This window comes from Lytechinus pictus, chromosome 11 (assembly GCF_037042905.1).
Source record: "Lytechinus pictus isolate F3 Inbred chromosome 11, Lp3.0, whole genome shotgun sequence".
Taxonomy (NCBI): Eukaryota; Metazoa; Echinodermata; class Echinoidea; order Temnopleuroida; family Toxopneustidae; genus Lytechinus; species Lytechinus pictus.
Genome location: NC_087255.1, coordinates 21,300,956 through 21,327,812, shown reverse-complemented (window position 1 = coordinate 21,327,812; position 26,857 = coordinate 21,300,956). Strand labels below are relative to the sequence as shown.

General features: G+C 34.7%; 1 protein-coding gene and 1 long non-coding RNA gene across 2 annotated transcripts; one reads left to right on the top strand and one right to left on the bottom strand.

Moving 5' to 3' along the window:
- Positions 1–205: 205 nt before the first annotated feature.
- Positions 206–26,322, bottom strand: LOC129271964 (uncharacterized). Its single transcript, XM_064107056.1, has 9 exons — positions 26,205–26,322; positions 16,668–16,778; positions 13,676–13,807; positions 13,047–13,192; positions 4,587–4,641; positions 4,233–4,318; positions 2,661–2,713; positions 1,218–1,382; positions 206–528 (listed from the first exon to the last, which is right to left on the bottom strand). The coding sequence occupies exons 1-9, from the start codon at positions 26,320–26,322 to the stop codon at positions 297–299; spliced, it is 1,098 nt and encodes a 365-aa protein (XP_063963126.1). The 3' UTR covers positions 206–296.
- Positions 8,174–10,085, top strand: LOC129272927 (uncharacterized). The gene is made up of 3 exons (XR_010295180.1): positions 8,174–8,313; positions 8,877–9,021; positions 9,627–10,085. It is a non-coding gene; the product is annotated as an uncharacterized LOC129272927 (long non-coding RNA).
- Positions 26,323–26,857: the final 535 nt, after the last annotated feature.

Here is a 26,857-nt window from a genome sequence, read left to right as displayed (position 1 = left end):
TAAAATATTAGATGGATACTGGTAAACAGTGCAGATTATCTGTGATAAATTAAATATCAGTTTAAAATGAGGTAGGTTTAATTTCATCGCAATTTCTCTATTAAAAAATGGCTTGTTTTGATGAGTAATATATGGTGTCAACCTTATATTATGGAGCCCGTTTCATAAAAAAGAACAGAATTATGTCAATTTTGCCATAATTATTATTTCAAGATTTTATTTCGGAATGTTCAGCTTTTTATGAAACGGGATCCCGGTCAAAGCACCTACTATCATCATTCAGTATTGTGACATCATTAAGGCGCAAAGGTATAGATGTGGAATCTGCTGACGGAATAACCGGGGATGAAGATCTCATTGTATCCGTCGCCGTTGATGTCTTGAACGGACATCGCGCCCACCGTTCCGGGCACGCTGAAGATGATAGTTTCGTTGTAGTTCCAGTTGGTGACGTCATCGTAGTCCTCGCTCTCAAAGATGTAGATTTTGCCGTCATCATCGCCTGTGAGGAGAAGAAGGGGCTTTTTGCTGCATGGGATAAAAAGAAGAGAGAAGGAGAGAGATTATTAAAAGGCATATAAGGGAGAAAATCCATTTCGGTTGGTCTTTAGATGTTGCTCGCAATCAGTCAAACTCTATAAAACTTCTCACATATTGTATGCTCTGTTACGTTTATTTTAGGCCTATACACACTTAAACAGAGCGCTACTAATTAGAATTTGTCATTATTGCCCTATAATAGTAAAATTCCTCGTTTATAGGCCCAAGTGTAATTCTAATTATGTTTATGATTCCTTTTTAAACGTCTTAAAGTTTTTATAAGAAGTTACTGAAAATAGAGTGCAAGAGTGATTTGAGGTAATATGTTCATGAAGTCAATGGCATATGAGTAAATCATGTTAATGGGCAGGACATGGCATACTGGGAATGACATTTTAAAATGAAAGTCTAATTTTGTGACAAATGTGAGTATGATAATCATCTAGAAAATTATTTCGCAATGTAACCCTCAACCTTGTCAAATTATTTATATTTCTTTTTTTTTCTCAGTCACATTTTTTTTGGGGGGCCTCATGCCCCCCTTCCTATCTGCTTGAAGCTGGAGAATTGCATATTTATTATTTCAGTCAGTGGTGTAATAAGCCCTGAATAGTCGATAAACTTTTTGAGGGTCCACCCCGCCCCCTAGTTCGCCAATGATTTCAGTTGTCTCTTACTCTGTTTCTGTAGTTTTCTCGTAGATGGGGAGTACGATGCCTGGCGAGCCCTGGCCCTCCTGGGATAAGATTGGGACAAAACCATCCGCGATCAGGTGACGAGTCCATTCTTCGGTACGGAAATCATCGGGGATTTCAAAGGCGAGCAGTTTCCCGTTGACTTCACTATGAGAACAATAATAATTGTAACCATTCAGCCTATATTGTTTGTAATTGTTATCTCGTTAAAACCAATAAAACAGGAAAAACTAATTAAAAATGAATAGGTGAATGAAAAATCACTGTGATAATATTCCATGATGGATACTCATACACTGGAAAATCAGTTGAAAACTTATTAATAATGTTTCATCGCGTCTTCGTCTTTTACTACCTGGGACCCATTTTCATAAAAAAATTGCTAGATTTGATGAGTAGATGATAATATATGTTGTCAAAATTAAATTCAAAGTCTGGGTAATAATAACCAAGTCCTTTGGGAGCACGTAGGGAAATTATAATCATAATTGTGATATGCGCCATGCAATAATTTTGTTACTATCATTTTTATTTATTGCTTATATTCACGGGCAGTTCCCGTTTCATTAAAATTCATATGGTAACTTTAACATCTGTAAATATATCCTATGGTACAGAGATCGATGATAATCAGCGCGCAATAAAAAAACAATGATTCCATTGAAACAGGAAATGAATGGCAAAGCTACCATAACTTTGATGCATTGACCTCCTTCCGTAGAACGCTTTCAAGGACATAGAAATTGTATTGTCAAATGCCCTTCATGACAATGAACAACCTTGAAGTTTTTATCGATCAATGGTGAATAAAAAAAAGCAGTTTCGTCCTGAACTATAGAAAAACGTCAAATCCAAAAATTAGAACGAAACTGCTGTTCCGGTTCACCAATTTTCGACAAAGACCTCCAAGCTTTTCTTTGCCATTTGATGGACATTTTAAATACATAATAGTTCTCGAATTTGTTCTGCGTCGCATGTGTATTCGCTAGAAAAAAACAGGGAGCAGGTAGTTTCTTCTCTCTTTCTGTTTCCTTAATTCACACTACGCCACTACTTAGAAAAGTTATTTTCATATAATAGAAAAAACTTGATCTTTTTCGATTATTCAGAGGCTAAATCTCGTACTCCCCCAAACACCGCAAGAAATCTATTTTCACTCATAATATTTCAGCATCAAATTTTAACCCCTCGCAAAAGTGGATGAAAGGGGGGGGGGGGTCGTCCGTTATTTCAAAGTCACTCACTATAAAAAAAGAAAAATCTGGGCCCTGTTTATGGTAACTCTGACATCCAATGGTAGCTACCATGGTAACGATGATCAGCAGCCAATCAAAGTCAAGGATTCCATGCAGGTCACCATTGCATGGTAAAGTTACCATAATGGTAATTTTATGCAACAGAGCCCTGATGTTATATGTTTCATACCTGCTTGCAGTGACTAATACATCAGTGCGTCCATCACGGTTTGCATCTGTTACCTAGAAAAGATAATAAAACATTGAATAAGCGATTTAAATCGATAAGACGAATGGATGAAGCTGCTTCCGACAAATCAAACAAAACAGCTTGATTAACTCTTTTGATTGATACCAAATTTGTAAGGATATATGATACATTTTACGATTTGGGCAAATTGAAAATTCGCATGGATTTTCCTCTGTGTATGTAAAATTTTCACCCCAACCTTATCAAAGTACAAAAGCTATTTAACATTTGAATACATTAACTAATTTGCACGTACATGTACACGCTAAATAGATGAACAACTATGTTAAACAGTTTCTCGAGAGAACAAAAACAAGCTCGAAGCGTTTCAGAGATTTGTCTTGAAAATCAATATTTTCAACAACGTCTACTTTTACACAAGTGTGGCGTTAGAATATTTTGATAAGGGGGAGGGAGGGGAGGGGGGGGGGGGTGCAAGACGAATTAGATGTGACGTCATTATTTCTCAATCGGATAATTCCTTGATGGAAAGAAAACTATATGTCGCATAGTGTGTTCACAGTATGTTAAGAGTGTGTACACAGAGTGTTCACAGTGTATTTAGAATGTGTGCACACGTGTTCACATAAATAAAGGTATAGTGTGTTCACAATATGTTCAAAGTGTGTCGCACAGTGTTTTCAGAGTGTGTTCACAGAGTGTTCACAGTATGTTCAGATTGTGCTCAGAGTGTTTAGTGTCTTCAGTGTGTATTCAGAGTGCGTTCACATTGTGTTGCACAGTGTGTTCACAGAGTGATCGCAGTAAGTTCAGAGTGGGTTCAAAGAGTGTTCACAGTGTGTTCAAAGAATATCCAGTGTGTTCAGAGTGTGTTCACAGTCTGTTCAAAGTGTGTTCACAGAATATTCAGTGTGTTCAGAGTGTGTTCGCAGTGTGTTAAAAGAATATTCAGTGTGTTCGCAGTGTTTTCACAGAATATTCAGTGTGTTGAAAAGAGTGTGTTCGCAGTGTGTTCAAAGTGTGTTCACAGAATATTCAGTGTGTTTGTAGTGTGTGCACAGTGTGTTCACAGAATATTCAGTGTGTTGAGAGTGGGTTTGCAGTGTGTTCACAAAATATTCAGTGTGTTGAGAGTGTATTCGCAGTGAGTTCACAGAATATTCAGTGTGTTGAGAGTGCATGTGTTCGCAGTGTGTTTAGAGTCTTCACATTGTGTGATTCACACTATAAAGTAGTATTAGGCCTAAATGCTCCATTTTATCTATAGACAATGATTCCATACCCTGTGTTACACGCCCTACGGCATTATGTTGTTTCCAGCAAGGATAGGGTCATTTTTTTCTTTTTCTTTTTAATTCCTACTTGAAAAATCATAAGGACGGCCGCCCTTCTCCCGTGATGCCACGCCGGCTTTATTCACACCCAAACGATCCTGCCGATCATCTTAACTATTTTTTATTATGATTAAGTATCTGCTTTGATCTTGGGGTTCGAATGAACTTCAAGAACATAACGGCCGCTACTGGTGGCAGCGGCAGGTCACAGGCTTACGTATGCATCAAAGTAGGATTCTCCAACAACCGCATCGATAATTCGAGAGTAGATCCGATCAGGCTTTGACCAATCAGTGGCAGGACCTATAAGGATATAGAAGAAGATTTGATTTTTATTCAATTTAAAGTGCTTAACAAGGATTTCATTATGTTCACCACTCAATCTTCACATCATTTGGAAAATCTAGAATAAATCGATCACTAACTAATAATTCAACCAATCATATTTCAATCTATCAACCATATATTCAATCAGTAAAATATGAAACAAATTAATAAATCGACAAATTTAATAAACGTTTGATATTTACTGACCCTCAATAACTAAAAGTCGTGAATCTATTATTTTTACCTTCAATCCAATGTACAAACAATGTCTGTAAGAAATACCCAGGAGATATAATAGCCTAGAGGAAAAAAAAAGAAAACAAGAAAGAAAGAAATATTATTCAATTCAATTCAATTCAAAATGGTTTATTAAAAATACTTTCTTTGCGGCAAAAGCCGAATTGCAAAAGTTTACATTTCAAACAAAATAATCAATAACAAGGTAAAAATAACTTATAGTACTACGGACAAATTTCAATATAGACATATATGTAACAAAGTATATCATAAATAAATTTAAATCGATGCTCACTGATCAAATAGGAAAATATGCAAAGTACATGTAAATATACCTGATGTGTTACAATTATCATTTTAGATTTTCTCGTTTGTAAGAAATATGTCAATTTAAACCTGATATTAGATTGTAAAAAATAATACAAGAATATGGGTTTAGTGGGTGTGTTTGTAAAGAGAGACAGATAGAGCTGATAAATGGAATGTGAGATGTAGAAGAAAAAGAGAAAAGCAAGAAAAAGGAAGGAAGATGAGAGAGAGAGGGGGATTACACCCGGTTATGCTGAACAATGTCTTAATGATTTGTGTGACAAATGGCAAGACGTAATAACTTAGAATTATAAAAATTACATTCATATAATGTTCACATTTATTAGATAAGAATAAACTTATCCGAACTGAGATGAGTGGATACAGGAAATGCAGATAGGAATAGAAATAGTGGAAGAGAGAAGAGAGGCAGAGAAAGAGAGAGGAGAAGAAATTGATGGTGGAAGGGAAATAGGGAGAAAAATGTTGATTTTTTTTCTACGAGCACACATTACATTGTGAAAATTTTTATTATGCATTAAAATGTAAACGTGCCGTATCAGGGCGATGTAGCGCCGTCTAAAGGCCCGTTTACACCGCATCCGGCACGGCGACCGTGCACGGCACCACGGCAATCCGGCACGGCAAAAAAAATCGATCCCCACTAAATCCTATGAAACTGTTTCCACTTCAACGGTGCCATGCCGTATTGTACAACACGGCGTAATTTGCCGGATTTGCAGATCGATCAGCAAGCCATTTTCAGAGCACGGCACACGGTTTTTTCACTTCTGGCCAATCACAGTCCAGATAAATTACGTCATTGCCCACATATTTTCTGATCAAGCGACAAATCGCCTGCGGTGATAGTCTATGGGAGTTTACGTGTTAAATGCAAAATCGCACATACACGTAGGTCTACGTGTATTACCTGCTGAAGAGAGGTGACTGAAGGAGGACTTGATCTTGCAATTCTTGGTCTGGTAAGCAACTAATTAAGAACAAGTGTCATTTCGCATACTGTAGAACCGAGCCCCAGAAAGTAGAGCACAAGAAAATAAGGCCAAATAATATAAGGCCGGCCTGGGATAGGGCCTAACGTTATGATCTAACGAAGATCTAACGTAAGTTAGCTTAGCCTTAGCCTTAGGCTTAGGCTTAGACTCGGTCTAACTCTAAGTCCTAACAAGATATAGGCTCCTATCTAATTTAGATAGGCTAGATGTTTATCCTAGCCTAAGTTACATCTAGATCTAACGTTATAGACCTAATGTTAGACTCGATAATCAATTAGACTGGCCTAACGTAATTAGGCCTAGGCCTACTAAATAAAAAAAGTTAGGACTTAAACTAAGATAAATGAAAGTAGTTGCAGGAAACACTGATTTCACGAGAAAGTGTGTAAAACCGAGCTTAATTGTCACTATATAATCGAGGATCTAGATCTGGTACAGTTACATGAACTGAACTTTGTGAAATCTTGAAATCTACGCTGAAAAATGTTCATACTGAAGATCACCAACACAGATAAGCGCACGTGGGACAGTGTACTATTAAAAATTATTGCTTTGAATGTCGGCCCGACGCTTGACCCAAATCCCGTGCTTATTTGCTAATTTCTCAGCAATTACACAATTTCTTCCGGAATCCTTTGGCACATATTTTTTATTTATACAAACAGACACTTTGGTGGTCATTTCATTGGATTCTGTAGACTGTACGAACTCATTTTGAAATCGTTACCACAACTGGCATTTATCTTTAACTTAGTTAGACTTAGTAGAGTCTAACTAACAGTAACATTAGGCCTAACGTTACTAAGTTATAGTAAGATCTAACGTTAGGTAGACCTATAACTAACGTTAACAAAAGTTAGACCTGTACGTTGTTGGTCTAACGTTAGGCCTCAGTAGTCTAGAGTCTACACATAGGTCTAACGTTAGTAACACTAGTACATGTAAGTTAGACCTCTGAACGAATATGATGAATTCCGGGATGAATTATTTATATTAAGATATAGACTAGCCTAGCCTAGTAGTAGTACTTTAGTTTTAGTAGTAGGGTCTATAATAGATGAGAGCTAGGCACTGAGTCGTTTTGTCAGCAGCAAGAGTGGCAGATAGGAGGGTGGCAAGGAATTAATAATTAAGAGGGGATCTGGAGTGGTGAAACTTGGGTAGCCTGAACTGAAAGAAGTTAGACCGATTGCTCAGTTTGACCATATTTTTGTGGGACCCTCTGGTCGATCTGTTCTAGATCGAAACAAATGGTGGAAGGCTAAGGAGTAAGGCTAACTTAGTTATTTCCCACAAACTCTCTGGAAAAGACTAGGCCTACGAATAAATAATGTAAAAACCTAGACTCTAAATCCTCCCCATATGACGTCATACTTAGGCTTAGCTAATTAACGTTAGACATTGTTTTCATTGAAATATAGAGTCTAGGCCTAGTCACTAAATTTAGGCTACTATAATTTTGGAGAGAACTTGCATTAAAAAAAGTTATTGTTTCTAGTTTGTCAAAAATTGTCAGTCTGTTATTATGTAAAGGATTTTAAAATGAGCGCACTTTCCTTTATCCAGGGGCAGCTCAATCGTGGGGCGATGGGAAGGGGTTTGGGTTGGCACTGGTTTGCCCGAAATAGAAATCCCCCAGAACAAAAGTGACCCCTTTTCAATATGAAATATGTCCTTTGTGTGCTGGCATAACTTTTAAATCTGCACATTTCTGTTCCAAAAATTGATTGCTTTATTTGTGTAATTTCATTCTTTTTTCATTGGTTTATTTCTTATTTGGTTTTTTTTTTTTTTTTTTTTTTTTTTGGGGGGGGGGGGGCTGAAGTGATTGGGTACGTATACTATACAGAGAAGACATAATTTGCTGACATTTTATTCAACAAACATTTCATCCCTAAAAAAACATTATACGGCTTAGCTTATAGGCTCTCATGGAGGCAAAAAATTGTGCCTCTATCTTTTTTTTTTCTTAACATGACCCTATGTTTACATGTACTTTTCAAATGATAAAAAATTATTATTTCAAGCTCTTGAAGGAATTTCTAGACGATCACTTTTCTCTACAACTAAGCAAAATCATTTCAATTAGGAGAATTTCTATTTGTGCATTATAAAAATTGGACCCTGATCAGCAAGCCTGCCAGTTACAATGTAAATGTAAGAAATTGCTGATTGGGCACTGGCCTTTCACTAATCGCTTTTGCAATTCTTTAAACCTTTATTATTATTATTTGCTAACAAAATTTATATGGAATGTGTTGCATGACAGATAACCAACATGGAGGAAGCCCTTATCCTAGAAGTGTAGGAAAATCCATTCCTGTATGACAAGAGATTGGAGCTGTTCAAGGATACAGAAGTAAAAAAATGATGTATGACATGACATTGGGCGTCAGCTTGTAATCTCAGGTTGGTATAATTTTACGTCATATTAATTTTTTTCGAACTTCACGATTTTTTCACTATCAATTTGAAGAAAAATATTGAACAATGTAAAAGAGTTATATTTGTATGTGGATGTTTGAAAGCAAATCAAGTTCACAATCTAACAACTGTAGCTAACTTCTGGTTGTTGTAATTCAATGAATACCAATGGTAAGTTTTGGTCATTATGGCCATTTTTGAAATTGTTTGCACATGTGTAAAATAGTCTGGTGTTTAAAAAAAATAACAAATTAAATGAGACACAAGAGCAAGGGTATGTAAATGCAGAAAGAGACCTTGCTTTGTGATGTGGACCAAAAAATATATACCAACCCCTCCTCACAAATACGTAATATAAATATCACGTCACTTTTACAAGCAAAAAAAATGGAGGCAAAATTCTTTACTATCAAAAGCATGTTGTCCAATTTCACATTGAAATATTTCGGGGGGGGGGTGGGTAGGGCTTGAAATGAGTCATAAACAGAAATGAAAATTTTCAGAGGTTATAGGAATTAGATTTCGTGTTGTTTTTTCATTATTTTAAGGTGACGTAGCGAGTTGAGGGACAACTTCCTAAAAAACGACAGAAATGGAGAGGAAGAGTGGTGACGGAGCTCCCTCAAATGCAGCACGTAAATACAAGTACAGTGAGGCAATGGAATTCCTACTTCCCCACATACATAATCGAGAGTAAGATATTCAATATTTTGTTTTCTTATCCCAGGGAAGAGAGAATATGTGTATATCAATTTGAATTCATGCAAAGAAATGTATTTTATAAATATGAATTCTGATATTGTGCTTCACTTAACCCAGGTTTAGTTTCTGGGTTCTGACAGGAAACGGTCGGGCAACAGCTATGGTATTAATTTGCACTTTGTGCACTCTGCAGGGTGGATATGAGCGCTCTCATACAAACTATACAAATCATTTTGAATTATACATTGATGATTGGCTCATTCTCTCATGTTTACATTAACCCGTTTCCTGTAATTATACATCCACATTTTCATTCAATATGATTTATCATATTTGTACTTGACTACCTGTGTAAAATAGTACAGGTTAATGGGTTTTGCATTTCCTTAAAGTGAGAGCCATTTACCTTCAGAAAATTACCCTTAAAAAAATATAATATAATAAAATAAAACTAAAGATGTTTCGAATATTAATGAAGTAAAGAACAGACAAACTGTATCGACTTGGTACATGAGAGTCAATTTTTTTAGTATTCATTATTATGAGTAAAACATATGAAATAAATTTGAACATATATATGATTTTTCTGTCAGCAGAACAAGTTCAATCTTGGATCCTGTGTTTGATGTGGACACACCAGGAGAAGCCTGTACCAAGCAGGAAGAAACTGAGCAGGAGAATGGTGGGTGACATCTGTCCACAACGTGGGTCAGTCTTCCTCGTCATCATCCTCAGGCACGTCCGCAACATCAGTCCAGTCTTCAAATCCCAACTTCACTTCAAATCGAGGACACAATGTTGCAGTATTTTCAAAGCACTGATAGTCATGGTGACAACATAACTGTAGATAAATTTTTCTCCAGCTTGTCCCCCATTGTCCCACACTGTAAAAGTTACCTCAATGCCAGCTCCATTGCTATGAGGTTAAATTTCGGTCGTCTGAACATTGAACATACTACTATAGGAATTAAAGTTTTTGTGTCATCTAACTCCAAGTCGATTCTTATTGATGTTATAAACATCTCACAATTTAAGAATCCAAATATGTTTCGTAGATTAAAAAAAAAGTTAACAGAAAATGCTCTAACTTGCTATGCTCCACCGCTAAAAAGAGAGCTGATATCTTATTCCCTCTGACCATGGAGCTAATAGCTCTATGCTCTGACATCACTCAATACTCTTTCGATTGTAACATGAAAGATGCAATGTCAGACATGCAGCATCACCAACAAATTAAAAGCGGTGTATATATGATTACATCTGAATTACTTATGATAAATCCATATGAAATAAATCATTTGCAGGAAATCTACAACTTTAATGACTGATATCGTATTATAAACAACGACACCATTAAATGTGTTATTCTAATTTCCACTTGAATTTTTCACTTTGACATCTCCATAGGCAGCGGAAGCGGGGACAGGTCCCCCCCCCCTAAATTTTTAGTTGATAACCTTTTTTTTATTTTTTGGCTTCCACCGCCAATGTACATCTCCCATTGTTACAGTTGCAAGTCAGTCTCAATTTGCAGAAATTACGATTGTGAAGGATTATGATCTTCCTCTTTTGTAGATCTGGAAAATATCGTCTGAGCATGTTCACCATTTATTAAAAATATATTTATTTCTTAAATTATACTTGAATTTAAATTCAGGATTTGTTCACAGATAGAGAAGTTGAGCATTTTGCACATCACAGAAATTTGGTTCATGCAAATACATGTATTAACATGATCACTAGTAATGCACTATCAAATATCAATACATGAAACCAGTTACTGTGAAAATAAAAATGATGGGTACTGGACGGAACGTTTCTGGACTAATGTTTTATTTTGGAAACAGAGATCTAGGATTGTTTGAAATATGACAAAATGTTAGAAACAAAATTTCATCTCTAAACAGAATGGCAATGACACTCCTGTTGCCTGTTTCATAGAGAGGTACAACTATCATAACTTTGTCTTTAATATGGCGCAACATCCAATTATAATTGTGGTTTCCATGGTAGTTGCCATAATGTTAAAGTACTTTTGAAATGGGCCCCTGGACATGAAGAATACTGACAAAAGAAAGTTGATTGTGAAATAAAAAGAATACATTCATCTTCAAGAAATTTTTTGACGCCCCATGCATTTTTTGTTGTTTATATATCTCGTATTATTTTTTTCTGTAATAAATTAATGAGCATCACTTTTTTTTCAACAACAAATATAATGTAGATTGCTGAAGAACCTAAAATATATTTGGAGCTGAACTAAACTCAAAATAAAGATGTCGACAAAATGAAGTCCAGTGTTGCTCTTATTTATTGGGCCAGACCTCACTTGGCATTGCTTTTAAAAAACAAATCCACCCCAACAACAAAGTTGATTTGAATAAAAGAGAAACATCCAACAAGCATAACACTGAAAATATCATCAAATTCAGATGTAAAATAAGAAAGTTATGACATTTTAAAGTTTCGCTTAATTTTCACAAAACAGTTATATACACATCCTGATCGGTATGCAAATGAGGAGACTGATAACGTCATTCGCTCACTATTTATTTTGTATTTTATTTATATGAAATATGAAATGTAATTTTCTTCTCATTGTCAAGAGAAACAACAATTAATTCCTCCCTGAACATGTAGAATTAGCATTGGTTTAGTCAAGTTGGTCATTATTGTCAAATAAATGAAATATTGTATTTTTCAAACAATAAAAAAAAAGAAATAGTAAGGGACATCAACTGTCTCATTTACATATCACTGAGGTGTGCATATCACTCTTTTGTGAAAATAAGCGAAACTTTAAAATGTCATAACTTTCTTATATCCGATTCTGCATGAATCATGCTAGTTTGACTTTTTTCTATTTATTCAAATCAACAGTTTTCTTGGGTGGATTTGACCTTTAAACAAATAATATACCGTATTCAAATATGTTCAGAAATAATTTCGTATAACCAATTTAACTAATAGAAACAGAGAGAATAGAAGAATCAAGAAAAGTGGAAGAACTAAGGGTGAAAGGTGAACCAATGAGCACGAGGTCATGAATGAAGAAGAATGTTCTGAATATAAATGAGAAGACACTAGAAACATGTGGAGTTGTAATGGCATTAGAATCTGATATATAAACTAAGGAGTAAGGAATGAGATAAACTAAGGAATGAGATGAACAGGTGACAATGGCATAGAAATGGGAAGTGAAGTATGGAAAGCAAAGTGTAAAATAAAAAGATTAATCATGACAAAATTCAATTACATTTAAATAGAACGATCAATTCCCGTATAGATATGAGTGAATAACAAAGAATATTTGTGTCTGTCCAATGAGCAGTCCGTCAGATTGATGCTTCTTGGTGGAATTCAAGACAAGATTAATTTATACATAGGACATAGATACACGAAAATCCTTAAAAATTACTTCTTGCCACGCCTGAAGCAGGCTTCTTTGCCTTGGGTTTTCATAAGTACATTGGACGGTTTTTGCCTGCTGGACGGGATCCGTGCACGGCTTTATTGCCGTGCCGTGGGGCAGTGGAAACTGGAAAACAGCACGGCGTGCCGTATGCCGTGCCGGAATGCCGTGCACGGTCGCCGTGCCGGATGCGGTGTAAACGGGCCTTTGAGGGCGTTATATTGCCGTAATAGGACATAATAACGCCGTAATTTACTTAGGGGCATTATAACGCTGTAATAGGGCGATATAAAGCCGTAATTAATTTAGGACGTTACAACGCCGTAATCTAGAAAAAAAATGGCGGAAATCAGCTACCGTAATTTCCTGATATGAGGACATATGACACTGATTTAGTACAGAGGAAAGTTTTAGAAAAGATGTAGGTGTTTAAGATGGAAGAGAAGAATTATATAACTCTCTTTTTTTATAAGTTTACGAAAATCAATGATAGGTAAATGTGACTGCGTTTGTGATTATAAGGCCAATAAAACACATAATTAAAAATAAGTGACAATGAAGAAATATATCGAATTTTTGTCAGTAATATTGGGTAGAGTATTACCTCAAATGTGCCATCAGGTGTCGTGAGATTGACCAGTGTGAAGAATGCATCAGGTCCATCGTACATGTAATTGATGTTCCATGGTTCACCATTGAACGGATCTTCAGGGTGCTCCAACCAAACCATCTCAGCCTTCTCTAAACCAACTTCATGAATAATAATAATTGCATATTTATATTGCGCAATTACTATATGTACACTCTCAAAAATATTGGGTAAAATGCTCCATGAGGGTAATTATGAGTCCGACCAACATCGGGCATTTATTATGGGCATGTTTATTAATCCAGTGTGATGAAAATTTTGCCCATTCTAAAGTAATTGCTGCTATTTTTTTTAAATTTACTGGACAATATGCTTCCCTCATTGGGTAAAATACTGCCCAGAAATATTCCATGTTGGTATTGATTTCAACATTTTTAAGGGTTTTTCCAACTAACTGAGGTTATTCCATCAAAAATAATAAAAAAATCTAATAACGATAGCCAAAATCTTACTTGAGAGCTAGTATACTGGGTGGCCTAAAAAGCGGAACTTAACGATTAAAAATTTATTTTTTAGGCCTCTAATTTGGAAAGGACAACTCAGTCAAAATGAAATCTCAATCAACTATCAAGAACAATGCTTACTTGTGAAATCGAAACGCAGTCTGGACGTGAGCGCGTCTTTACGACCGTCGCCGTTGACATCGTGCCAGCGAACACGGTGGTAGGACCATACTCCCATGTTGCATTTCGACGTTGTGATATCATACGACTTGCCTATGATATTAGAGTGAGTGAAAGGGAGAGAAAGGACGAGAGAGAGAGGGGGAGGGGGAGGGGGGGGATAAAGAGAAGAGGAAGGGAAATAGAAGATGAAGGGGATAGAGAAGGGGTAGATCGAGACACATACAGACAGAAAACAAGAAAGAAGACCGAGAGAAAGGTACTTATATGACGTTAATCAAACTTTGGACAAAACATAATCAGAACAGGGAATTTAGTGTTTTCTTTTATAATAAGTGATTTAAACATTTTCTTTTTTAATCAAAGTGCTACTGAACCATAAATCAATGATGAAAGTCCGTTCACTGGAGTCTGATTGTAAATTCCCGTGTTTCCCCTCTGGAGTAATGATAAAAAAAAACAATCCAAGCACAATTGATGTGTTTAATTTCTCATCGATAAACGAGGGTGGGGGAGGTGTTACACTGAGGAGTGAGCCCATGTGTCTACAAATAAATCTGACAAAGGGTTAAGAAAATGTGTGAAAAGGTGATTTCATTGAACATCCTTCACATTACTGTTTTATGTAAGTTCTGTGTTCATTGTGCATTGCCTTTTCGCCGTTATATGTAATCAGCATCGACACTTAAGTCTGGCTTCAGTGGGGGAATACCATTGATATTCTCCGATCCTAGATACAAATATGTATGTCATTTGGTCTCAAGGTGGCGCTCTTCATTTTTTATGTCAATTTCAAAATCTGCATCAAAAGAAAGCTCACTTGGCAAAATTTCTCTTCTTTATATATTTTTTGAGAATAAAAACAGTTCTTTTGGCCAATGCAATACATTTTATGGACTCAGAACTTGTTTATGAGTATTTTGAAAAGCGAAGAGTGAAATCTAAAAGAAAGTTTTGAAATAAACCAATGTCACAATTTACCTTTAACAATTGAATAAAACCCCAATAATGACACTATTTCATATGGCGCACTGTTCGTTTCCACGCAGACACACCCACACACACCAAGCCTCCCTCTCTACAAAGTCATGCTCGCGCGCACCGTCAACACACACCCTCCCTTACTCACACAGTTAATGATAGCCAGACATTACACACTGCAAATATACCCTTACACACCTACCTCCACCCTTCCTCACCGGGGAATCCAACACACACCCACACTCTCTCACAAGCAACACACACACCGACACACTCACACAAACCAAACAAGCCATCGACAAACAGTCACTTGGAATGGGTCAGATGCATAAAAAGTAGCAATTGCTGGCAAGCAATAGCTATAACCAAGCAAAAGATCATGCTTCAGCAATTGCTTTATTTCATATGCCTATACCCTTTGCTAGTACTTGAAACCTTTTCTTGCCTTCAGAAAGCATTTGCTAGCGGTGTGAACAATGATAGCGACGTCAGGCTGCAGCGTGACGTCGCTATTGTTCAGCAAAAGCCTAGCAAAAAGCAATTGCTACTTTTATGCATCAGACCCATGTCACTAATCACTTTGAAATAGATAAATGCGTTTCCTTTTTAATTCTTAACATAAAGTCTTTAGGGAATTATAAAAGAAACGTAGGCTAATCTGTATCAAAATGTGTTCATCGAACTCTGAGAAATGTACATCGGAAAGTCTCTTTTGATACATATTCCCAAGTTATTTTCAATTGAAATTAAATTTTAAATTTATACAGTTAATTAATCGCTGACTAAAAAATCATTTAGAACTATATTTTCAGACCTTGATACGTTGTACTGAAAGTCTTTGAGATATACACAGTAAAAATGCTGTTCAAAAATTGAATACAAAGCTGTATGTTTTTACAGTAGAAGTTTAACAGTTAAAACACGTGTCTAAAGTTGTTCAAAACAATGATTACTTTATTGCAGATTGAATATAATCAGAATTTAAACACTGTTGTTTAAGATTAAATAAAAAACTTGTCCAAACTCTTACACAACTCCTGTAAAGTTCAGACCGGTTGTATACAAAATTTAAACAGCAATTTTACTGTGTATCTTGCAGTGTTGTAGTCAAGGTCCAAACCCTTAAGGCCAAGACCAAGGTCAAGGCAGGAAATCCTCAAGGACAAGGCCAAGGCATTGAAAATGTAGGTCTAAGGGAGTATTAAGTACAAGGCCGAGCATCGAGGCACTGGGTCAGGCAGTTGCTGGTAAGCAATTGCTTCAAGCACAAGCAATTGCTAGCCAAGCAAACAATCATGTCTCAGCAAATGCTTTATGTCATATGCATAACACTCTGCTAGTGCTAAAACCCTTGTCTTGTCTTCAGAAAGCAATTGCTATCGTTTGAACAATAGCGACGTCATGCTAGTGCGAACACAACTCACAAAAAGGCAGGACTCAAAAGCAAAGGTGTGGCAGTGCAAATTACCGCTTCTTTCATATAACATCTTTTCCTAAGACGTAGTGTCAAACAAACTTGTTTCTTAAAAAAAATATCGTATACATATTTGACTTTTGGTTTACACTTACTACGAAGAAAACACGTGCATGTAGGCTAATGTATACACCTTGGGGTTCTCTCTCAGGTGCATAAACATGATTAAAAGACGCGAACCCCCTGATCAAGCAAACGCTGAAGCTGCTCTGACGGAGCTTGAAAAACCCCAAGCATGTGCTTAAACGCACAAGCAAAATGCTCGCTTGCATACTCTTTTTAGCAATAGTTTAATCGTCAAGGAAATGCTAGCAGTCAGCAAGGGATTGCTTGAACTTACTAGCAAAGCATTTGCTGGCTCATTTTTATGCATACGGAATCAAGCAATTGAAAGCCTAGCAAAAGCAAATGCTACTTTTATGCATCTGACCCATTACAACACTGGTATGTAGATGGAATTGCCCAAGTCACACAATTCCAATTGCGCAATGACCTTACCGACTCCTTCGCCTTTCGAGTCATCCATAAGAACGATGTTCCCACGTCTTTTGGATGGGAGAATAAACCCAGTTGCGGACCAGCGAATTCCATCTTTCCCAAATACATCCTCTGCAGAAAAGGAAAACAAATAGTTTAAAATATTTCATCCGAATCTATTTAATAATTATGTCTTCAGTATGTTTCCTATATTACTAGTACTTTGAAATTTCCCTTACCATCCACGAAGTAAAATCTGAATGGATCATGTTTCTGGAAAACAATAATTGAAAATGGGGGAAGGCCAAAGGTTTCTTGCATGTAGCTACCGATTAAATGAAGTAACACATTTGTGTAAATAAATGACACTCAGAATTTACTTAATTAGCAAATAAGCTTAAATACTGTGATAGACACAAAAAAGGAATCTGCATGACGATAGTACACTCTTAAAACCAAAAGTTTACCCAATTAATGGGAACATGCATGTTTGTTGGGTAAAAAGATACCAAATATTTTGTAAATTTTACGCAATGTTGCGTTGAAATTTACCCTTTAAACATGCATTTTGCCCAATAGTGGGGGAAAATTACCCAGTAAACATGCATGTTTCCTTTCTACCCAATATTGGGTAATTTTTTACGCTCTGTTTTAGAGTGTAGCACGAGATAAAAACTCTTAATAATTTCACTCTTTAAAAAAAGGGCAAATTTGAACCCTTTTGTCCCGTATTTGGAAACGTCGACATGGTCGAGAAAATGGATTCTAGAAAATGGATGAAAGGTTTTTGCTCAACTGGCTCAAAAACCTTAAATAGATTATAAAGAACCTCAAAATGTCACAAAGTGACTGTTAAAGGTAATTTAAGTCCTTTTAGGGAACCTATAAAGTTTCCTAATGCGGGAATATCATAGAGCCTTCAAAGAACCTTTTTTTGGGGGGGGGGGGCTGAGAGTGTACCATCAAATTTCTGAATAATTAATCATCAAACAATAGATATCTAATGGTGAAAGGATAATGATAACAAAATAATGTAATAATACATAATATTAATAATACATAATATGTTTTATTTTTTAAATTATTGATTTCGTTTGTATGATGCCATGTTCTTTGTACCAACTTGGCGGTCCTGAAGATGATATAAATCAAAAGTAGAAAATTTGAACAGGTTCGGTCTTCAACATGACTCTCCATGAAGTTTTATTTCTGTCATGTTACATTTTTTTTTTAATCCTGTGCAGGGCACTCGTCCCTTTTCACACTCTTCTTTATTTATGTCTTTCTTTTAACTGAAAGGGGCATACAGCATACCAATACCATATCACCAAAACATGAAGATGATGATGGTAATGATGATGATGACTATAATAATAATTGAAATAATAATAGCAATCATCATCTACATCATCATCATCATCATCATATTAGTACAGATAATAATAATGATAATTATAATGACGATGATGATAGTAATAATAATAATACGTCAGTGTAGAAATTATATACTAGTAAGTTAGAGCCTTTTCACACGTGAATCTTGAATCATCATTGTAATTATGATTGCAATTCGTCTTTAGAACCATCGGACCTTTCACACGCCCACTCGAAAACTGTGATTTGAATGGAATGGAACTGGAATTCGCGTCCGGAGCAGAATTTGAATTCGTGACTGTGATTAGCGTTCGTGATTCTAATCATGTTTTAGTTTGGTTTCACACGTGCTAAAAATTCGTCATTAGCCTTATTTTTCACTGGAATCATTCAATTTACGATTTTTTTAAAACCGTGTGAAAGGGCGGTTAGTCTCTTTGTGTGTGGAAAGTTAAAGTTTTAATGCGTTATTAATTGCTATTACATTTACTGCTCAAAATGGTAATTTTGTAACACAGTTTTGAATCTGTTGTCTGCTCTCGATCTGATATCATGGAGAAGGTTGGCCCAAAATTTTTGATAATTTGAATTGACCTTCGCCAATGAAAATCAAGTTAAATAGGCCTATATAGCAATATAGAGATATGCAAAGTTGTTCGATGTTAAAAATAATTCAAACAGCGATGTTTACTATGTGAATCGCACAGTAGTTTTTTTAAACATTTTAAACAGGTGTTTAAAATCTTAAACAACAAAGTTTAAATTCAAATATTTAATTATCAATAATTAAGCATGGTTGTTTAAGATTTTAAACACTTGTTTATACTGTTAAAACAACTACTGTGCCAAGCACATAGTAAACAGCGTTGTTTAAATTATTTTTAAGTGTTTTCAGTGTAGTTAAGACCTAAATGGCAAATTTGATATTACGAGGTCTTGATTTATACGAGAACATTTTTTCACCCCTGAATTTCCGATAATTGTCTAATTATAGCCTATCGAAATGTTCATCCGCTCCGATTGTCGAGGCCGCCGTAGACGCCGCGTATGGACTGGTGGGCCGCTGCAATATCAGATCTATTGTTTGCCCATTCCAATTCAACTAGTGCAATGTTTGTGACTCTAATGGACTCAATATTTGTTCATCAGTGTGCAATATGATGATATTTGATGCCCATAAAACTAAAAGCCTAACTATTAAACGTGTTTTATTGCTGTCAAGTAGAATTGTCGTAACATACGCTGATATGATGTGCTTTGTGTCAAAAGTGTCGATATCTATACTGACATTTACAAATACAAATTGTAGGGAAGGGGCAATTAGACATGAAAAGTTTCAGTTAATTTTAGTTCATGCTCCACATGAATGAAAACAGTTATATGCATAAGGGGGCATTTAATATAACACATATGTCATCATTCAATATCTGTAAAGATATAGGAAGACAATGGAAGGCAAACAGTGCAAAATGATTAGAGTAAGGATAGACAAAATTGAATAAGTAGAAAAAAGAAATTGGGAAGGGAGACTTGGAAAAGTCGAAAATATACTTAATTTATGGAAAATGAGAAATCTGACTTACTTTGGAAAAATATCCGTCATTAAGATTTTAATTGCATCACAATTTGTTTATGTTGCTTCGGCAGTTCCTGTGCCCGATTATATTTCAAAGGCATTGAATAAAAAATTATATACATTTATATGGAATTCCAAAAAAAATAAAGTTAAGAGAAATGTATGTTTAAACAAAGAAATTGATGGTGGGTTAAACATGGTTGATATGAAAGCCAAATTTTCATCACTTCGATTAGCATGGATTTATAAATATATGGATGAAATAAAGGGAGCATGGAAAACTCTTTTTACCTATTGGACAAATAAGATTGGTGGTTTTCCATTATGTTTACATTATAATTGTAATAGTGTAGACATTGTTTATTTAGGGAAAAGGTATAATCTACCCTCCTTTTATATCGATTTTCTATATGTTTGGGCAAATTTGAGATACCAGAATTTTTTTAAAATTACTGATATTCCAAAACAAGTTTTATGGAATAACAGTAATATAAAAATACAAAATGAAACACTAAATTTTAATAAATGGAGGAAGTCTGGTGTATTGATGGTAAATCATGTTATAAAAGAAGGTAAATGGAAAAACCTCAATACGGTATTTGATGATTTTGAAAACAGAAAATTATTGTACAATTTTGAACTACAAAAGTTGAAGAAAGCATTTCCCAACACCTGGCTGGAAAATAGATCAAATGCACAACAAAAGGAAGTAACGATTATACCTAATCTTATTGAAATATCAAATGGTGATTTAATTGATTTAAATATCTTGAAAGCTAGGCATTATTATCATTATTATTTAGAACATAACAAAACAGAAGCATCTTTCTTTATGTTTTGGCAAAATTATTTGGGACTTCAGATAGAAATTAATTGGGACAAAGTCCTGTATTTTAAACTTAGACAAATAAAAGATAACAAGGTTAGAGAATTTAATTTTAAGCTCCTGCATAAAATACTTCCGTCCCAATCAAATTTATTTAAATTGAGTTTGAAAAATTATGATAAATGTAATCTTTGTTTACTTAAGGGAACAATTATGCATATGTTGATAAAATGTGAGAATATAAAACCTCTATGGAAAATGGTAGAAGACACAATTCTTACTGTTTCTAAAGTACTGGTCTGTGTTAATGAAAATATAGTAATTTTAGGTTGGAATATACAAGAACCGAAATACTGGTTAATTAATATCATTTTGAATTTTACTCAATACACCATTTACAGAAATTATATTGAAACGAGTATGAAAAAAGGTTATTACTTTGTTAATGTAAATAGATTATGGATGAATTTGAAAATGAAACTGAGATGGTATTTAAGTTCAAAATATGTTACCAAAAATAAGAATACAAAAGAAATTGACAAATTGCTGGAACTCATTTATTGATTGATTAATTTGATTACTGTATATACTTTGTGATTTGTAAATTGTATTATAGAGATGTAAATAAAGTCCCTCGAAAGAGGTTTAAAGAGAAAAAAAAATAAAACGTCAGTGTAAAAACGATATATAAGTTAGGGCCTTTTCACACGTGAATCTTGAATCATCATTGTAATTATGATTGAAATTCGTCTTTAGAATCATCGGACTTTCACACGCTCACTCGAAAACTGTGATTTGAATGGAATGGAACTGGAATTCACCTCCAGAGTAGAATTTGAATTCGTGACTGTGATTAGCGTTCGTGTTTCTAATCATGTTTTAGTTTGGTTTCACACGTGCTAAAAATTCGCCATTAGCCTTATTTTTCACTGGAATCATTTAAATTACGATTTTTTTTAACCGTGTGAAAGGGCGGTTAGTCTCTTTGTGTGTGGAAAGTTAAAGTTTTAATGCGTTATTAATTGCTATTACATTTACTGCTCAAAATGGTAATTTTGTAACACAGTTTTGAATCTGTTGTCTGCTCTCGATCTGATATCATGGAGAAGGTTGGCCCAAAATTTTTGATAATTTGAATTGACCTTCGCCAATGAAAATCAAGTTAAATAGGCCTATATAGCAATATAGAGATATGCAAAGTTGTTCGATGTTAAAAATAATTCAAACAGCGATGTTTACTATGTGAATCGCACAGTAGTTTTTTTAAACATTTTAAACAGGTGTTTAAAATCTTAAACAACAAAGTTTAAATTCAAATATTTAATTATCAATAATTAAGCATGGTTGTTTAAGATTTTAAACACTTGTTTATACTGTTAAAACAACTACTGTGCCAAGCACATAGTAAACAGCGTTGTTTAAATTATTTTAACAGTGTTTTCAGTGTAGTTAAGACCTAAATGGCAAATTTGATATTACGAGGTCTTGATTTATACGAGAACATTTTTTCACCCCTGAATTTCCGATAATTGTCTAATTATAGCCTATCGAAATGTTCATCCGCTCCGATTGTCGAGGCCGCCGTAGACGCCGCGTATGGACTGGTGGGCCGCTGCAATATCAGATCTATTGTTTGCCCATTCCAATTCAACTAGTGCAATGTTTGTGACTCTAATGGACTCAATATTTGTTCATCAGTGTGCAATATGATGATATTTGATGCCCATAAAACTAAAAGCCTAACTATTAAACGTGTTTTATTGCTGTCAAGTAGAATTGTCGTAACATACGCTGATATGATGTGCTTTGTGTCAAAAGTGTCGATATCTATACTGACATTTACAAATACAAATTGTAGGGAAGGGGCAATTAGACATGAAAAGTTTCAGTTAATTTTAGTTCATGCTCCACATGAATGAAAACAGTTATATGCATAAGGGGGCATTTAATATAACACATATGTCATCATTCAATATCTGTAAAGATATAGGAAGACAATGGAAGGCAAACAGTGCAAAATGATTAGAGTAAGGATAGACAAAATTGAATAAGTAGAAAAAAGAAATTGGGAAGGGAGACTTGGAAAAGTCGAAAATATACTTAATTTATGGAAAATGAGAAATCTGACTTACTTTGGAAAAATATCCGTCATTAAGATTTTAATTGCATCACAATTTGTTTATGTTGCTTCGGCAGTTCCTGTGCCCGATTATATTTCAAAGGCATTGAATAAAAAATTATATACATTTATATGGAATTCCAAAAAAAATAAAGTTAAGAGAAATGTATGTTTAAACAAAGAAATTGATGGTGGGTTAAACATGGTTGATATGAAAGCCAAATTTTCATCACTTCGATTAGCATGGATTTATAAATATATGGATGAAATAAAGGGAGCATGGAAAACTCTTTTTACCTATTGGACAAATAAGATTGGTGGTTTTCCATTATGTTTACATTATAATTGTAATAGTGTAGACATTGTTTATTTAGGGAAAAGGTATAATCTACCCTCCTTTTATATCGATTTTCTATATGTTTGGGCAAATTTGAGATACCAGAATTTTTTTAAAATTACTGATATTCCAAAACAAGTTTTATGGAATAACAGTAATATAAAAATACAAAATGAAACACTAAATTTTAATAAATGGAGGAAGTCTGGTGTATTGATGGTAAATCATGTTATAAAAGAAGGTAAATGGAAAAACCTCAATACGGTATTTGATGATTTTGAAAACAGAAAATTATTGTACAATTTTGAACTACAAAAGTTGAAGAAAGCATTTCCCAACACCTGGCTGGAAAATAGATCAAATGCACAACAAAAGGAAGTAACGATTATACCTAATCTTATTGAAATATCAAATGGTGATTTAATTGATTTAAATATCTTGAAAGCTAGGCATTATTATCATTATTATTTAGAACATAACAAAACAGAAGCATCTTTCTTTATGTTTTGGCAAAATTATTTGGGACTTCAGATAGAAATTAATTGGGACAAAGTCCTGTATTTTAAACTTAGACAAATAAAAGATAACAAGGTTAGAGAATTTAATTTTAAGCTCCTGCATAAAATACTTCCGTCCCAATCAAATTTATTTAAATTGAGTTTGAAAAATTATGATAAATGTAATCTTTGTTTACTTAAGGGAACAATTATGCATATGTTGATAAAATGTGAGAATATAAAACCTCTATGGAAAATGGTAGAAGACACAATTCTTACTGTTTCTAAAGTACTGGTCTGTGTTAATGAAAATATAGTAATTTTAGGTTGGAATATACAAGAACCGAAATACTGGTTAATTAATATCATTTTGAATTTTACTCAATACACCATTTACAGAAATTATATTGAAACGAGTATGAAAAAAGGTTATTACTTTGTTAATGTAAATAGATTATGGATGAATTTGAAAATGAAACTGAGATGGTATTTAAGGTCAAAATATGTTACCAAAAATAAGAATACAAAAGAAATTGACAAATTGCTGGAACTCATTTATTGATTGATTAATTTGATTACTGTATATACTTTGTGATTTGTAAATTGTATTATAGAGATGTAAATAAAGTCCCTCGAAAGAGGTTTAAAGAGAAAAAAAAATAATACGTCAGTGTAAAAACGATATATAAGTTAGGGCCTTTTCACACGTGAATCTTGAATCATCATTGTAATTATGATTGAAATTCGTCTTTAGAATCATCGGACTTTCACACGCTCACTCGAAAACTGTGATTTGAATGGAATGGAACTGGAATTCACCTCCAGAGTAGAATTTGAATTCGTGACTGTGATTAGCGTTCGTGTTTCTAATCATGTTTTAGTTTGGTTTCACACGTGCTAAAAATTCGCCATTAGCCTTATTTTTCACTGGAATCATTTAAATTACGATTTTTTTTAACCGTGTGAAAGGGCGGTTAGTCTCTTTGTGTGTGGAAAGTTAAAGTTTTAATGCGTTATTAATTGCTATTACATTTACTGCTCAAAATGGTAATTTTGTAACACAGTTTTGAATCTGTTGTCTGCTCTCGATCTGATATCATGGAGAAGTTGGCCCAAAATTTTTGATAATTTGAATTGAACTTCGCCAATGAAAATCAAGTTAAATAGGCCTATATAGCAATATAGAGATATGCAAAGTTGTTCGATGTTAAAAATAATTCAAACAGCGCTGTTTACAATGTGAATCGCACAGTAGTTTTTTAAAACATTTTAAACAGGTGTTTAAAATCTTAAACAACAAAGTTTTAATTCAAATATCTAATTATGAATAATTAAGCATGGTTGTTTAAGAGTTTAAACACTTGTTTACACTGTTAAAACAACTACTGTGCCAAGCAATAGTAAACAACGTTGTTTAAATTATTTTTAACAGTGTTTTCAGTGTAGTTAAGACCTAAATGGAAAATTTGATATTACGAGGTCTTGATTTATACGAGAACTTTTTTTCACCCCTGAATTTCCGATAATTGTCTAATTATAGCCTTTCGAAATGTTCATCCGCTCCGATTGTCTATATAGGCCGCCGTAGACGCCGCGTATGGACTGGTGGGCCGCTGCAATATCAGATCTATTGTTTGCCCATTCCAATTCAACTAGTGCAATGTTTGTGACTCTAATGGACTCAATATTTGTTCATCAGTGTGCAATGATATTTGATGCCCATAAAACTAAAAGCCTAACTATTAAACGTGTTTTATTGCTGTCAAGTAGGATTGTCATAACATACGCCGATATGATGTACTTTGTGTCAAAAGTGTCGATAGCTACTGACATTTACAACAACAAAAAGTAGGGAGGGGCAATTAGGCATGAAAAGTTTTAGTTCATTTTATTTCATAATCCACATGAATGAAAACAGTTATATACATAAGGGGGCATTTAAATATAACACAAATGTCATCATTCAATAAAAGTATCTGTAAATTTATAAAGTTACAGGAAGACAATTAATGAAAGGTAAACAGTGCAAAATGATTAGAGTAAGGATCAGTTGAAAAAATTGAATAAGCCTATCTAGAAATACAAATTAGTTCATGTTAAATTATTAGGAATTCTTTTAATCAAAACAAATCATGTTTATCCTTAAAACATTAAAACATCTGTCTACCCCTTATGTTGTACCCCTCTCTCATTCATGATTTGTGATCTCTCCACTATTTTTGAGATTCCGAAAGCGTTCCGTGGATGGACTTGTCAGACATTTCGTTCAACAAAGTCTGTTTTATAAGACAGTTACCATAGTAACAGTAGTTCTTAGCCGAAACGAAAAATGTGTAGATGAATCGATCCGGTGGAGTAAACGGCAGACAATAATTTTCCGGAGAATAAGAGGGGATGGAGATTTTAAATTCAGGGGAGAGTTTCATGAAAGGACTTGTCAGACGTTGAATTCTACAATTTCCATTTTATTCGACGGCTACCATGGTGCTCTCAGCCAGTCAAAATCAAGCAAAGTTGTCAGCCTCCGACAACTTGACGTACAAAATGTTGAAAAAAAAACGTTCCCCAGGTAAGGGGATAATTTCCTGAAAGGACTTGTCGCACGTCGAAAGGAACTTAATCCGTCAGTAACCATAGTAACAGTGGATCTTAGCCAATCAAAATCAAGAAAAGCTGTCAGAAGAAAAACTGTGGATGAAACGCTAGGGTAAGCGGCGGACGTTTTGCGAAGAAAAGGAGAGGGAAGAAGATTTGAAATTCATGGGAGCGTTTCATGAAAGGACTTGTCAGACGTTTAATTCCACAAATCCCATTTTATCCGACATCTACCAGTAACCATGGTAGCAGTTCCTCTCAGCAAATCAGAATCAACGAGAGTTGTCAGATCCGACAAGTTGATGGACAAAGTCTTGATGTCACCCTCCCCAGATGACAGACAGCCAGGCATGATTTACAGAATGATAAAAGGTTTCCATGGTAACTAGCAGGATACATTTTATTGTGGTTTTATATTAAAAGAGTTTCAGTTTCAAATTCTAGGCCATGATTTATTGATCTGAAATAATATGAATGTGCTTTATTTGAGCACATAAGTTGCAATCCTTATTTATTAATGATAGATAGATAGATAGAAGATCTAGGTTTCCACTTTGGCGAGTTGGAGTTGCGAGTCATACGCGAGCTGCGCGAGCTCTAACTCGCCTTAACTCGCACAAGCTCGCGTGAAATTTACATTTTTTTCTGGAATTTGCTTGAGTGACAAAAGACTCAACATCGAATTCACTACGCTTGCTGTACGAGTGAACCGAGCGCGAAACGAGTCAGACCGAGCTTAGTATGAGTTGCAGTGACCTTTATACGACTTAAAGCGAGCTATGAACGAGTTATCAAGATTTTGTTACGAGTGATAAGAGTTTCATACGATCAAGGTGAAGGAAATGCACATTTTGGGCACTCAAAGATGGATGCCGGCGGCGCGCCGC

Excerpts from the sequence above, each read along its gene's own strand:
- LOC129271964 (XM_064107056.1), bottom strand. The coding sequence starts at position 26,322 with ATGCCTGGCTGTCTGTCATCTGGGGAGGGTGACATCAAGACTTTGTCC. Across the intron at positions 16,779-26,204 it reads AACTGCTACCATGGTTACTG|AGGATGTATTTGGGAAAGAT; the intron begins GTAGATGTCGGA and ends CCTTTTCTGCAG. Across the intron at positions 1,383-2,660 it reads GTATTAGTCACTGCAAGCAG|TGAAGTCAACGGGAAACTGC; the intron begins GTATGAAACATA and ends TTGTTCTCATAG.